Source organism: Hyaena hyaena, unplaced genomic scaffold (assembly GCF_003009895.1).
Source record: "Hyaena hyaena isolate Hyena2069 unplaced genomic scaffold, ASM300989v1 scaffold_31, whole genome shotgun sequence".
In the NCBI taxonomy this organism is placed as follows: Eukaryota; Metazoa; Chordata; class Mammalia; order Carnivora; family Hyaenidae; genus Hyaena; species Hyaena hyaena.
The window spans coordinates 216,124-228,808 of record NW_024080664.1 but is presented as its reverse complement, the minus strand read 5'-3'; the positions used below and the strand labels follow the sequence as shown (position 1 = coordinate 228,808).

Sequence of the window (12,685 nt, the reverse complement as noted above, 5' to 3'; positions counted from 1 at the left end):
TGAGCAGCAGACAGGGGGTATAAGCCACGCACACAGAAAGCTCCTGTAAATGTCAGTGCACACAACACAGGCAAGGACCGTGAACATCGAGCGGGAGAGCAAGAGATGTGGGGACGCCCCCTGTACCCGAGTTCAATGTAAACACAACCGAGATCCCGTCTTCTGTCCGTCAGACTTGCAAACGGGCACTGCCAGGCCACGCTGGTGGCAACACAGTGGTCAAGAAGACAACACAAACGTAGGGGGCTTGTGCCAGGAAACCAGCAAAACCGAGGGGGCTCCTCCCTGCCCGCAGCCAGGGACCGGGTGACTAAACGGTGGCACATCCCCCAACTCGGCCTGAGAAAGCATGGGCAGACAGGCTCCGAGGTCAAGTGGAAAGGTAGGCTCCGAGCCAAGGGGTGGGCTGTGACCCCACTACAAGCGCATGGCGGTCGTGAGCCCCCCCCCAAGGGGAGCTGCAGGGTGGACTCACCTGCTCCACGTGGGGCTCCTTGGCGAAGGACATCCTTGCGACGGAGTGGGACGTGATGCACAGCTCGTGCCCATTCACCTCGCCCTCCTCCACCTCCACGATGCCTGTGGGGCCGCCAGTCCTCAGCGTTCTGCCTGTGGCTTCCCAAGCTGCTGCCCCCACCACCGGCTTTTGCACCCAATGCTTCAACAGGTCTGAACTTTGAAGCCATCGAGGAAACAACCTGTCCCCCCCGGCTAGCACGGAGCCTCCCAGGCATCGAGCGGGAGAGACTCACAAGTCCTCTTATAGCCGGGGCGGGTGGGGGCGGGTGTCTGTGGAGGGTCACTCTCTCTGGGGGTGCCCTGACCCTGGCCCTGCCCCCGGCCCCATGAAAAAGGCCACGAGGCGCCCCGCCCCTGGTTATTCGCTGCCGCCCGACTTCCAGCTCACCACTGCCTTGGGCAGGCCCACCCCAGGATGGGCTGGTTCTGACTGTCCGCCTGCTTCCAAGAAGTGAGCTTCGCCTGAGCCAGTGAGCAAGGTTAAAGGTCAAGCAGGTGTATTCTGAGTAATTTCTAATTAATCAACTGGCTGACTATCTTCAGGTGACCTGGCACTGGGGGCGGCGTGGACTTCCAGACAGAGAACTTGGGGCTACATGGTGGGCCTTGTTCTCTCCATGGAGACCTGGCCCTGCAGGGGACACCTGTGTGTGCACGGCTCCGGGGAAAGGGGACGAGCCCCGCCGAGCCTGACCGAAGGCCTGACGCTTCTCGCCCCCCGCAAACGTGTCCTCCAGCATGAACAAACCCAGAGGTCACTCAGAGAGCAGGAGGCAGATGCCTCCCCTTTGCTGGCAGAAGGGCAGGGCTGGGCTGGGGCGGGCCACCCAGGGATGGTACCTGTGTTCTGGGCGCTGACGAAGGCCACCTTGTTGGTGTCGGGCTTGAGGCGGATGAAGCCACACTCCCTGTGCATGGGCTTGTGTGTGTCCGGGTGGAAGGCGTTGAACCTAGCGGGAAGGAAGGGTGAAGGCCCAGGCAGCGGACACCCCAAGACAGTGCCAGGCTGTGGCGCACGCTCGTCTCACTGTATGCAGGACCCCCCAAATATAAAGTAACACAGCTTCTTGTTCACATGGAAAATGCAGACACGTAAAAGACACAGCCCAAGAGACACATGTGTGGCCCCAGCTGCCAAGGACGTCAGGACTTTCTACCTCCGACCTGGAGGCGGCTCCTCTGGGTGTCCCTCCCCTCCACCCCCTTCCTCATTCTTGTCCGCACCCCCAACTTCCCAGCTGCCACAACCGATCGTGACCTTGAAGGAAGGAACTCGGTCTCTGTGGTTCAGGCACTGGGCTCCCGTAAGGCCCCTCCGTGCTTCTCAGGCCCCTGCAGCTGTGAGCTCGGTCAAATCCCGCCCTCGCTGAAGGCTCTGCCCCCCGGGAGCCAGTATCTTGCTCAGGGGTCCTGTCGGTCCCTACACAGGACACAGCAGACAGGACGCGGCCGCAGGACCTCGGAGGCCTTGTGCCCTGCTGTTACAGTAAGAAGCTGAGACTCACAGTGCAAACTGCTTCTCTGAGACCTCAGACAGCTCAGGGGGAATTCCAGGACAGTCACGTTCGTCATTTTATTCTCAGGGACACAGGGGTGGCTGGGCTCCACACACAGGGCTGCGGCAGGGCACAGGGAATTTAACCGAGCGCAGACACCACTGACTGTGTGTTTGCATTAACAGCCCGGGGCTACGTGGTCAGCCTCGCATCTTCAAAAAACATGAGAACCAGAAAGCACCGTTTTCACCCACTGTGTGACCAGATTCAGGGCAGGAAGAGGGTGCATCTCTAAAACTCAACTAAGTTCCTTTGCGTCTCCCTACCTGGCTCCCGCCAGGCTTTCCTGAGCCCAGACCTGCTCTCGCACAGTCAGGGGTGCACTTACGAGAAGTTCAGCACAGGCTGGCCTACGTGGGAGATGTACACCTCCTCCAGGTACTGGAAGGGCTGCAGCGTCGGGAAGGTCCCGGCTCCTGGAGGGTCTGACAGCCAGGTGCCCAACATCCAGGACAACGGCTCCACCACCGGGTTCATCGTGGGGGGCTCTGGGGACAGAGGGAAGACATGGTCAGCGGGCTCTGCATCCACTGGACTCCTTGTAAGCGTGCTTGCTGAGCCTTGTGTGGAGGTGCGCACTCGGTAAAGGAGCACGCCCTCCTACTGACAGCGGACCCGGCGCCTCCACAAAAAGGCACCAGCCGGCTGTGGAACCGGGGAGAAAAAGGCCCAACAGTTAGCAAATGTCATCTTGCTAGACGGCAGTGCCTACATGGGAGATACAGCAAGAGGGCTGGAGGTGGGCAGGAGCGAGGCCAAGTCCAAGGACGACGGGACCCAAGGAGGAGGGCCACGCTGTGCTAGGCTTGCAGCAAGAATCGGGAAAAGCTGTGGGTGGAAAAGGGCGGGTCACACCTCCAACTTCTGAGTGCACCAGGGGCAGACACGGGGGCCGGGGGTGGGGGTGCGGGGGAGTGAAAACCTGCTCCTTCCCCCAGCCCACTGGCTCCTCCTGGCCTCTCCAGATGGCCTGTGGGACAGCTGCCAAGTGAGGATGCCCATAAAACTCTCATAATCAGACAAGAGAAAAGCGAAGTCAGGATTTTAGCTACAACCTATGGCGGGGATAAGGAATAAAAGCTTCACAATCAAGGGACACAGCAGACAAACACCCTGCCAGTGGGGACACCCGTGTCCCACCGAGGGAAGACAGCGGTCCACCAAGAAATGAGACAAGGATGCTGAAGGTATCACGCAAGAGGTGACAGGCCAGAAAGGGGGCGGGGCTGTGCGGCATTTGCGCTGGAAACTTCGAGGGCTGAGGATGGCTCCCCGAGATGCGTGCAGAGGCCGTGGTAGGAGTGGGCCTGTGGCTGCTCACGGACAGGGAGGCCTCCCCAAGGCCGGCTGGGCCAGGGCAGCTGCACCAGATCCTGGAGGACCCTGGAGAGGTCTGAGCGGGAGACGCGGGGACAACACGCGCTTGGTGACAGAAGAGGGTGGCCTGGGCCCCGTGTCGCTGGCACAAGTGGTGGGAAGGGCGGACAGGGCGGGGGGGGGGAGGGCCCTGCAGGGAGAGCCAGCTGCAAGCGCTGATGGCTGGGATGTGGGGCCAGAGGGCAGTGCCCAAGGTTCAAGGTGTCAATGAGAGAGAAGGGGAGAGCGAGCTCGGACAGTTTGGGCCTGCGGTTTTCAAACAGCGAAATCACTGTTTTTCAGCCAGCTAGCCACAGCTTCTGAGATGCTCTCTGTCTGGTGGACCCTGCGCCGCATTCAGGGCAGCACCTGGAGCCGCTGTCCCGGCTCAGACAGGGCGGCCTGGTCTGTTCTGAGTGAAAGCAGCTGGTGCTTTCCAGCCTGGGTGGTGAGTGCGGCCCTTCCCCTGGGCCCAGCCCGCCACCTAGGGTCAGACCTGTGGGGGGGACCCGCTCCTGTGCACCCGCCCAGCAGACCCTCCCCCCTGCAGACACCTGGGTCCTGCCCCCCTGGGGAGACTGGAGGGCAGGAGCCCCGCCTCATCAAATCTGCTCTTGAGGGTAACCCAGGAGAAAGGGGTCCTCCACCCTGGGATGAGGGGGAGAGAGACAGACAGAGACAGGGAAGTAGACAAATAGAGACAGAGCTGGGTTATGCTCTTTCTTGCCTCAAAATCTCTCTGGGGCTCTCTCTGAGGAAACAGGGTGGGGTGAGTGAGCATTATCACCTCTTCCAGAAAAGAATAAAAAATGACAAGAGATAATTAAAAACCATCTTCCCTGGCCCTGGCTTTCAGAGAAGGCAGGGCACAGATACAACCCGCAGCCACCAAAATGCACAGGACTGTGTGGGGAATGGGGTGGCCCTGGACCCTGCCTGCATTCACGAGTAGCAGGAAAGGGGCTGGGCCCTGGCGGCGCACCATCGACCCACAGGGACACAGGACCCCTCACCCCTACTTCATGAGCGCCCTGCACTCCCATCAGACTGTGCCAGCCGAGGAAGCCTGTCTGAGAGTGGATGTGGGGCCTGGAGCCGGAAGCCTGGAGGAGCACATGCCCCAGTCAGGGCCCAGAGAAGGCTGTGAGCGCCGGCTCTGCGCCCGGCTCTGAGCACACGGCTCTGCGCCCGCTCTGTGCACACAGCTCTGCACCCATTCTGTACACATAGCTCTGCGCACATGGGTCTGTGCTCACAGCTCTGTATCTACTCTGTGCACAAGGCTCTGTGCCTGCCTGGGCCCAGAGAAAGCTGTGAGCACAGACTCTGCACCTGGCTGTGTACATGGCTCTGCGCACATGGGTCTGTGCACACGGCTCTGCCCCCGCTCTGTATACACGGCTCTGTGCACACAGCTCTCTGCATCCACTCTGTGCACGTGGCTCTGCACTCGCTCTGTGCACACGGCTCTGTGCCCACCAGGGCCCAGAGAAGGCTATGAGCGCCCACTCTGTACACGGTGAAACAACCACCTCCAGGGAGAAATGCAAGATTGAGGGAAGAAGGGGCAGGAGAGCAGAAGGGAAATCCCACCAGAAAGAAGTCGGGAGAGATGCACCAGGAAGCTGGGAGTGGAAGTGGACGGGGACAGTGCGGGACTCGCGGTGAACGTGCACTACAGAGGACGACGAGAACAGTAAAATGAAAACAAAGTCAAGAGGCTTGGAGACTCTTCTGCTGGAGGGTGGGGGTGGGGCTGGGCCTGGCGCCAGTCCCACTGCTGGGTGTCCCCCTGCGAGAGGACACGCGTCCACATGGGCTGCTGTTCACGGGTGCTGGATGCGGAACCTCCCAGGGTGCTCGGGCTGATGAGTGGGTGAGCACGACACGTGCAGCCAGACGGACATAGTATTGGCTATAAAAAGGAATGAAAAGGGAGCCTGGGAGGCTCATCAATTAAGTGTCTGATGCTTGATATCAGCTTGGGTCATGATCTCATGATTCGTGGGATCGAGCCCCACGTGGGGTTCTGTGATGACAGCATAGAGCCTGCTCAGGAATCTCTCTCTCTCTCTCTCTCTCTCTCTCTCTCTCTCTCCCCCCCCGGCCCCCCCCTTGCCCACTCCAGTGTGCACATGCATTCTCTCTCTCATAAATAAACTTAAAACAAAAAAGAACTGAAGCACTGACAAATGCTCCCACGTGGACAAACCAAGAGGAAGAAGGCCACGTGCCCTACGATTCCATCACGTGAACCGTGGCAATGGCCAAGCCCAAGGCCGAGCACAGACCACCGGCTTCTCTGCGGCAGCGTCCGCAGATGCTGGCACCACTCACAGACACGGCGGGGGGAGCGAGCGTCTCAGATTTTGTAGCGGCCACAGGTGTGTCTGACAAGGCCGCTCTCGCCACACGTGGGCATCTGGAGTCACTGGTCCACTGAGATGTGCTTTAAGGCTAAGACACACACTGGATTTCAAAAACCCAACGCAACAAGGACTTCAGACACCTCGGTAACTTTCAGGTTCTGATGGTTACATGTTAAAATAACATTTCGGATGATATTGGGTTAAATAAAATACATCACTGAAGTTCACTTCATCTGTTTCTCTTTACCTTTTTATTTTTATTTTTAAGTAGGTTCCAGGCCCAACGTGGGGCTTGAACTCACAGCCCCGAGATCAGGCAGCCGTCTCTTTACCTTCTTAATGTTGCTACAGGACAACTTCAAACCGTGTCTGAGCTCATGGCGAGCTCCTGTTGGATGGCACTCCGATGAGCAGTTTCTACGCTACCTCTCAGGGATCTCTGCTACAGTGAGTTCTCTGAGGTATCACCACAGGACAGCCTTGGCCAGGAGGCCACGGGGAAGAGATGGCAAAGGGGTTCCCAGCAAGTCCTGGAAGTGTCCCACAGGAGAACCAGTACGGGTGCTGGTCCCGGGGGTGGCCGCCCTGACCACCGAGCAGCGATGTCATGGAGGCGGGCAAACCAAGCTCTGAAAACAAACCACCGCAAGAACACCACAAAAAATAAGGCAGAACTAACGCCACACACAACTGAACTCACCTATGAAAAAGAAAAACTTTTCACACTGGATCACAGAGCAAAACCTTGAACTCTTGCTGCAAACGAGAGATACGCCAGAGTTGTTCAGAAAGGCACTTCAGGGCCGGGCAAAGGCGGGCCAAAGGGACCAGCAAGCGTCATGCTCCTAGGATGAGGGAGCATGAACTTCAAGCCAAGATGCATTAAACCAGACAGAGTGTGGCTCCCGGAACGCTCAGGGTGCGGTCCCGGCAGAGTCCCGGCAGGCAGGAAGAGCGGCAAGCCAGCAGCAGCCGTCAGGGAGCATTCTGCTCGCAGGAAGACACTGCCGGGAACCTGTCTCGCCTATGCGGGTGAGCAGCACGCGCACGGAGGGCACGCTCACCTGTGCGATGAGCAGCACGCGCACGGAGGGCACGCTCGCCTGTGCAGGTGAGCAGCACGCGCACGGAGGGCACGCTCGCCTGTGCGATGAGCAGCACGCGCACGGAGGGCACGCTCGCCTGTGCGATGAGCAGCACGCGCACGGAGGGCACGCTCGCCTGTGCAGGTGAGCAGCACGCGCACGGAGGGCACGCTCGCCTGTGCGATGAGCAGCACGCGCACGGAGGGCACACGAGATACGACTCGAGAGCTAGTCCTGGCCGAGGGACACTGCTCTGCGCCTGAGGCTGGAGAAGCTTCTCTCCGAGACGGATGGCGGCTGGCCTGTAAGGGGTCAGGGAAAACCTGCCTCAGGAAGGAGAGAGGGTCCCACGTGGTCTGATCACAGTGCAGCTCCACCAGAAATGAAAACGTGATCAGATTTCCCTCAGAAATGTTTTGCCACCCAAGATAAGCCAGAGCACGTACATAATCCACATCTCCACCTGCATGAAATTCTAGAAGAGGTAAACGGGCCTGGGGTGGGGGATGGGGCAGGAGGGTGTGGAGATCTGGGGACTCTGGACGGGGCGCCGTCACACAGGAGTCACAGAGGGACACCAGAAGGCTGTTTTACTTATAGTAATTGTACCTCCATGAAAACATTCAGACGTGAAACTTCCACAAAGCAAACAAACACAAAAAAGAAAAACAAAAATCTGAGCCCGGAACGCCTTCGCAGGACCTGTTTCCTGTGTCGCCACAGCACAGGGCCCTGGGTGGCCAGGTGACATCGGCCTCAGCTGGCACTTCAGGGGCAGCCCAGCCTTGCAGGGCCTCGGGTTTGCGCTGACTGAATGCCGCACATAGGAGACAGTCTTCTCTTGCAGATCTTTTGGTATTTTAAGAAAATCCAGAAGTACTGATCTGGCAGTAAAATACCTCAATTTCTAAAGATGCATTTGAATTACAACAATGGCAGATCACAGTGTGAGGTGTGGTTCAGTGGTCAGGGCCCAGGCATGTGCACGTCCTCCCCCCACCCCTGCAGGGGTCCGGGGTCTGCTGGGCCTCCCCCCAGCACGTGCTGGCCGCCGAGCCACTGAAGGCGATCCTCGGCAGATCTGGGGACTTTCTGCACCAGGCAAGACAGGTGTCTGTACAAGCAATTCCAACAAAATAACACAAGAAGGAGGGGCGGGAGGGGCGGGAGGGAGAGGGAGAGAGAGGGAGGGAGGGAGAGAGAGGGAGGGAGGGAGGGAGAGACAAGACAGGAACAGCACACAGGTGGAAAAGGTGCTGTGGTATCTTGTGAAGGACAGGGGACAGGAGACTGTGGCCACTCACCTGACTAGCACATGCAGAGCCTGGCCCAACCTGGCAGGCCCGGACCGTACCCTCTCTTATCTCTGGGGTGCCGAGGCAGGGCCTGGGGACAAGACAGCAGGCCCCGGGTTGTCTGCTAGCACGGGTCCAGCCCGTTCCCTCTTTCCTTGGGGGTGACGGCCACAGGCCAGATCTGAGTGCAGGCGCTGTTCTGTGGGGGCTCAGGCAGGGGACAGGGGACCGGAGGGGAGGGGCTGGAGTATGTGACTACGGCTGGGTGAGGTGACACAGGGGGACAGTCTGCCCAGGGTGGGGACCAAGGAGGTGGCTGAGGGGCCTCAGACTAGAAGCCCGGAGGACAGAGTCTCCAGAACCACAACAGGGGAAGAGGGAGGTAGGTCAGTAAAGTGAGGCGAAGAGAGGTAGGTGGGTGGTGTGGGTCAGGGGGCAAGTCCAGCAGGGGCCGGGGTCCCAGGCCGGCAGCCTGGAGGGGGGTCGGAGCCATGGGTGGACACCACCCCAGGACAGGTCAGAATCCCCAGAGGGGTGGGCTCAGCAGGGTCACAATCCCGGGTCCCCGGGTGAGAGGGTGTCTCAGGGAGCAAGTGGGAGAGAGAGCTGAGGGCCTAACTTCTGCCTCCAACCAGTTCTGTCTGAACTCCTTCAGTGGACTTAGCGGTGGCGGGAGGGTGCACACTGGGTCACTTGGAGGTGCCCTGGAGGTCCGTATGGGAGGCTTGGCGAGCCCCTGGGGAAACAAGACTCACTTCAGACACCAGCTGTTTCTGAGGCCCACAGAGCTCACGTCTGATGGACCTGCAGATGGTTACTTGGGAGTGTCACCCTCAAGCGGAAGTGAAGTGGCGTTCCTTTAGCAGCGCAAAGATTCTAGAATGACTCTTAAAACTCTGAAACAGCATTTTGAGTAGCGAAAGTGAGCACCTGCGTGGAAGGTGCATGCTATTAAGTCAGTGTCAGGAGGCTCTCGGCCGCCTCGCCCAGGGTTAATGACTGGTGCACACGTCTGCCTACCATCTCGTCCCACGAGGCATGGAACTCTGCCACGGACAGCCTCCCAGGGGAGAAGCACTTCCAATCTAGTTCTCTTGGCTTGCTGGCAGTTTGCTCTCAGCTGCGATGAGCTATAATCGAAGAAGGGTGATGGGGCGGGCGGTAACCCCTCAGCGAAGGCAGGTGGATTCTACGCCTCCTCCAGGCCCAACGCCGGCCAGCACGGGGTGAGCCAGATTCCCCAGGACCCCGCACCCCTGCCCACAGCCCCGCAGCCCCAGGGTCTCCTCTCGTGTTCAATGGAGCATTGCAGGGAACAATCAACAGGAAAATTCTAAGATCCAAATGTCAAGTTACGTGAAATACGTCAACAGTTGTCCAACCACATCCTTAAGGTTGGTGTACTTTACTATGTGTAAATCATACTTCATTAGAAAAATGAAAGTAAAATAAACTTGAAAGTCAAAGAAATAAGCATAAAAAGTAAGGGATTCAAGCCTATTTGCTAACCTCTTCAAGTAAATCAGACCGGCTTTTAGTTGCATTCTTTTCTTATTTCTTTTATTAAAACCTCAACCAAAATGCAAAAACAAAAATTTAAATTTTCTCCAAGAAATTTAAATTTTCGTTTGTTGGCCCAAGACAGTGAAAGCAGGCTTACCCATGACTAAGTTTTCTGAACTCCAGACACCGTCAAGGTTCTTCAAGGTTGTTCTCTGCCAATTGACGGAAACGTGTGCACCTGGCTACTAGCAGCTTGGCAGGAAGGGAGTGCCAAGCTGAAGGGTGCATTCTGGGAAGTGTAGTTCCACCCGGGAGAGGCCGCCTCAGAAGACCGGGAGGACAAGGGCACCCGGAGGTAACGGAACCTGGGATCTGGGGGGGTCACGTGCGAGTTTAAGAAGGTGGGACAGGCCGGGGAGACCCGTCTGTTTTACAGGGGAGGCAGGTGGAGCCAAGCACGTGGCAAAAACCTCCTGGAACAGTCGCCTGGAAACTCCTGACGCGTCCCTTTGTATCTGTCTCCCAGACGGCTGCTGGCTGCTCGTCTTGGCTCTGAAGTGGGTGCTCAGACTGCTGTGTCTCCTGCCAAAGGTGACAGCGGACAGGCCCAAGACCCCAGTGACAGGAAATGAGCAGACACACTGGCTGGGGACAGACTCCTTCCAGGTGCCTCCCACCCTCACACTGCTCTGTGTTAGCAGCAACTGTTTCCGACACTGGTCACAGAGCACAAGAGGGAGACAGCCCAGGCTGCCGTCGCCTGGCTGGCCGTTCTGGGCGGAGCAGATACTGGTGCCGCTGCTGACCGCTTGTGTTCCCCCTGCTCGGTGCATCGGGGAAGCTGCTGTTTTAAGATGATAGCAAGGCCCTCGCTTTGTTACCCATGAAATGAAAAGGTGTGTATGCACACAAGGAAAAAAGAAATGACAGGAAACAGGGCAAATGTTTCTGTAAAATACAAGACACAAAAAGAAACCAAGTAATTACTATCTGCAAATATTGTGCTTGGTTACTTAGTTAACTCAAGAATCTCAACGGAAAAGCCAAGAGAATAAGTGAATTTGATAAGATGGTTAGTTTTGAAAGTCAGTAGCTTTCCTACATGTTAACAATAACCAAATAACAGAGAAGGGGGTTTTGTGGTTGAACTCTGACCCGTAAGGAGCTCAGAAGCCCTAATTCCTGTCTTTACAACAAGAAAAACATGGAACCAAGTGAAAACCAGTGACTCTGCCTGGACCCACCAGGAAGTGAGGTCCCATGTCTCCCAGAACTTGGAGGGACGTCCTCGCCCAGGGCAGACGGGAGCTGACGCCGGAGGGCAAGTGGGCAGGAGGCCGGAGCTGAGCGCAGATGAGCAGAGAGAGTCTCCGGGGGGCCCCACGCTCCCATGGGTCTCACTTCCAGGAACTCACCAAGTTCTCACCGTGAGAAGCTAAGAAAAAGAATCCCCTGGTCTCTCTCAGGCAGCAGGAGGGGAGGGAAGGTTGTGAACGCAGCTCAGAGCATGCCCAGAACAAAGGGCTATTGCGCAGTATAATGCCAGCTGAGCTGCACTCTGTGTGGGGACAGGGCTTCCCCTACAGCCTTCCCTCCCCGCTCCAGGAGGACAAGAACAGGAAGGCTCCCAGAAACACAGAAGGCCAGACCCCACAGAAAGCTGACTGCAGTGGCCCCCGGCCCCACGCCCTCCTTGGGGCTCCAGGAGGTGAGAGCATCAGAGCAGAAAGCCGCAGGTGCAGGGGCTGGGCTGGGGTCCGGGAGGCACCCAGGACGACAGCGGAGATAGAGTGCAAAGACAGCGGCAGGACCTGAGCCTGCTGCAGCTGCAGGATTTCAGACACAACCCACCGGCCAGGCAGGCCGACATGGTGGCTCGGGTTCCGTTACCCGTTGCCCCACGTCCCTCTCTCAGAACGGTTAGACGCCATGCTAACAGGCAAGAAAAGACTCCATCTGAGGAGACAACATCAGAACCTGACCCGATACGGCCGAGGTTCTGGAATCATCAGACTCGGAATTTAAAGTAACTAGGATTCATCTGCTCAGGGTTCTAGCAGTAAGAACAGACAACGTGTGTGAACTGAGAGGCCCTGTAAGTGGAGAGGGCGCAGACGAGAGTCCGGAGAGGCTGCGCGTCCGAACACGGTGACAGGTGTGAAGGCTGTGGCACCAGAGGTTGAGGAGAGAGCCAGCAAGCTGGAAGGCAGTCAGCAGAAGCGCCCGGCAGTGAGATGCAACAACAGAATGCACAGAGCACTGGAGGGCTGGGGACAATTACAAAAGGGGTGTGTGTGCGTAACGGAAATGACAGGAGGGGCACAAGGAGAAGGTAGAAGAAATACATGAAGCAGCAGCTGAGAAGTTTTCAAAATTAATGAGACACCAAACCACAGATCCAGGTAGCTCAGAGGACACCAATCACGATAAATAGCAAAAAAATCTACATCTGTGCTTTTCATATCCAAACTGCAGAAAACCGAGGGTGGAGAGTGTTGAAAGAAGGCAAAGAATTCTTACCTGTAGAACAAGTGGCTAAGAACCACAGCTGGCATCTAATGTAAGCGAAGGAGAGTAGGATTTCACACCCAGACACTCCAGATTCAGTGCTGAGGTTAGTTGGGATTAAAATGAAAACTTAAAAGAAAAAAGAAAGAAAAAGAAACCATTCTTCAAAACTAAAGAACTAGGGCGCCTGGGGGGCTCAGTCGGTTAAGCATCTGACTTTGGCTCAGGTCATGATCTCGCAGCTCGTGAGTAAGAGCCCCATGTCAGGCTCTGTGCTGGAGCTGCTTCGGGTTCTGTGTCTCCCTCTCTCTCTGCCCCTCCCCTGCTTGCACTCACTCTCTCTCAAAAAAAAAAAAAAAAAAAGAAAAAAGAAAAAAAGAAAAAAGTAAGAGAAAAGTAAAGAAGAACTAAAGACAAAAACTTTTTTGAACAAAACTGGAGGGACCCCTTGGTAGACATGCCCTATAAGAAATACTAGTCCTTCGGGGAGAACA

At 57.0% G+C, this 12,685-nt stretch overlaps 1 protein-coding gene across 2 annotated transcripts in view; it reads right to left on the bottom strand.

The window, feature by feature from the left end:
- THAP4 (THAP domain containing 4) overlaps positions 1–12,685 on the bottom strand; it is a 39,924-nt gene that overhangs the window by 13,536 nt on the left and 13,703 nt on the right. Inside the window, exons 1-4 of one of the 2 annotated variants that reach the window (XM_039228542.1) lie at positions 9,841–10,007; positions 2,404–2,563; positions 1,360–1,469; positions 476–579 (exon numbers count right to left, since the gene is read on the bottom strand). In XM_039228542.1, the coding sequence (XP_039084473.1) occupies positions 476–579; positions 1,360–1,469; positions 2,404–2,563; positions 9,841–9,844 (378 nt within the window). In that variant the 5' untranslated portion in view covers positions 9,845–10,007. Of the gene's footprint in view, positions 1–475; positions 580–1,359; positions 1,470–2,403; positions 2,564–9,840; positions 10,008–12,685 lie in introns of those variants that run through there. The other variant, XM_039228540.1, reaches the window with a different exon arrangement.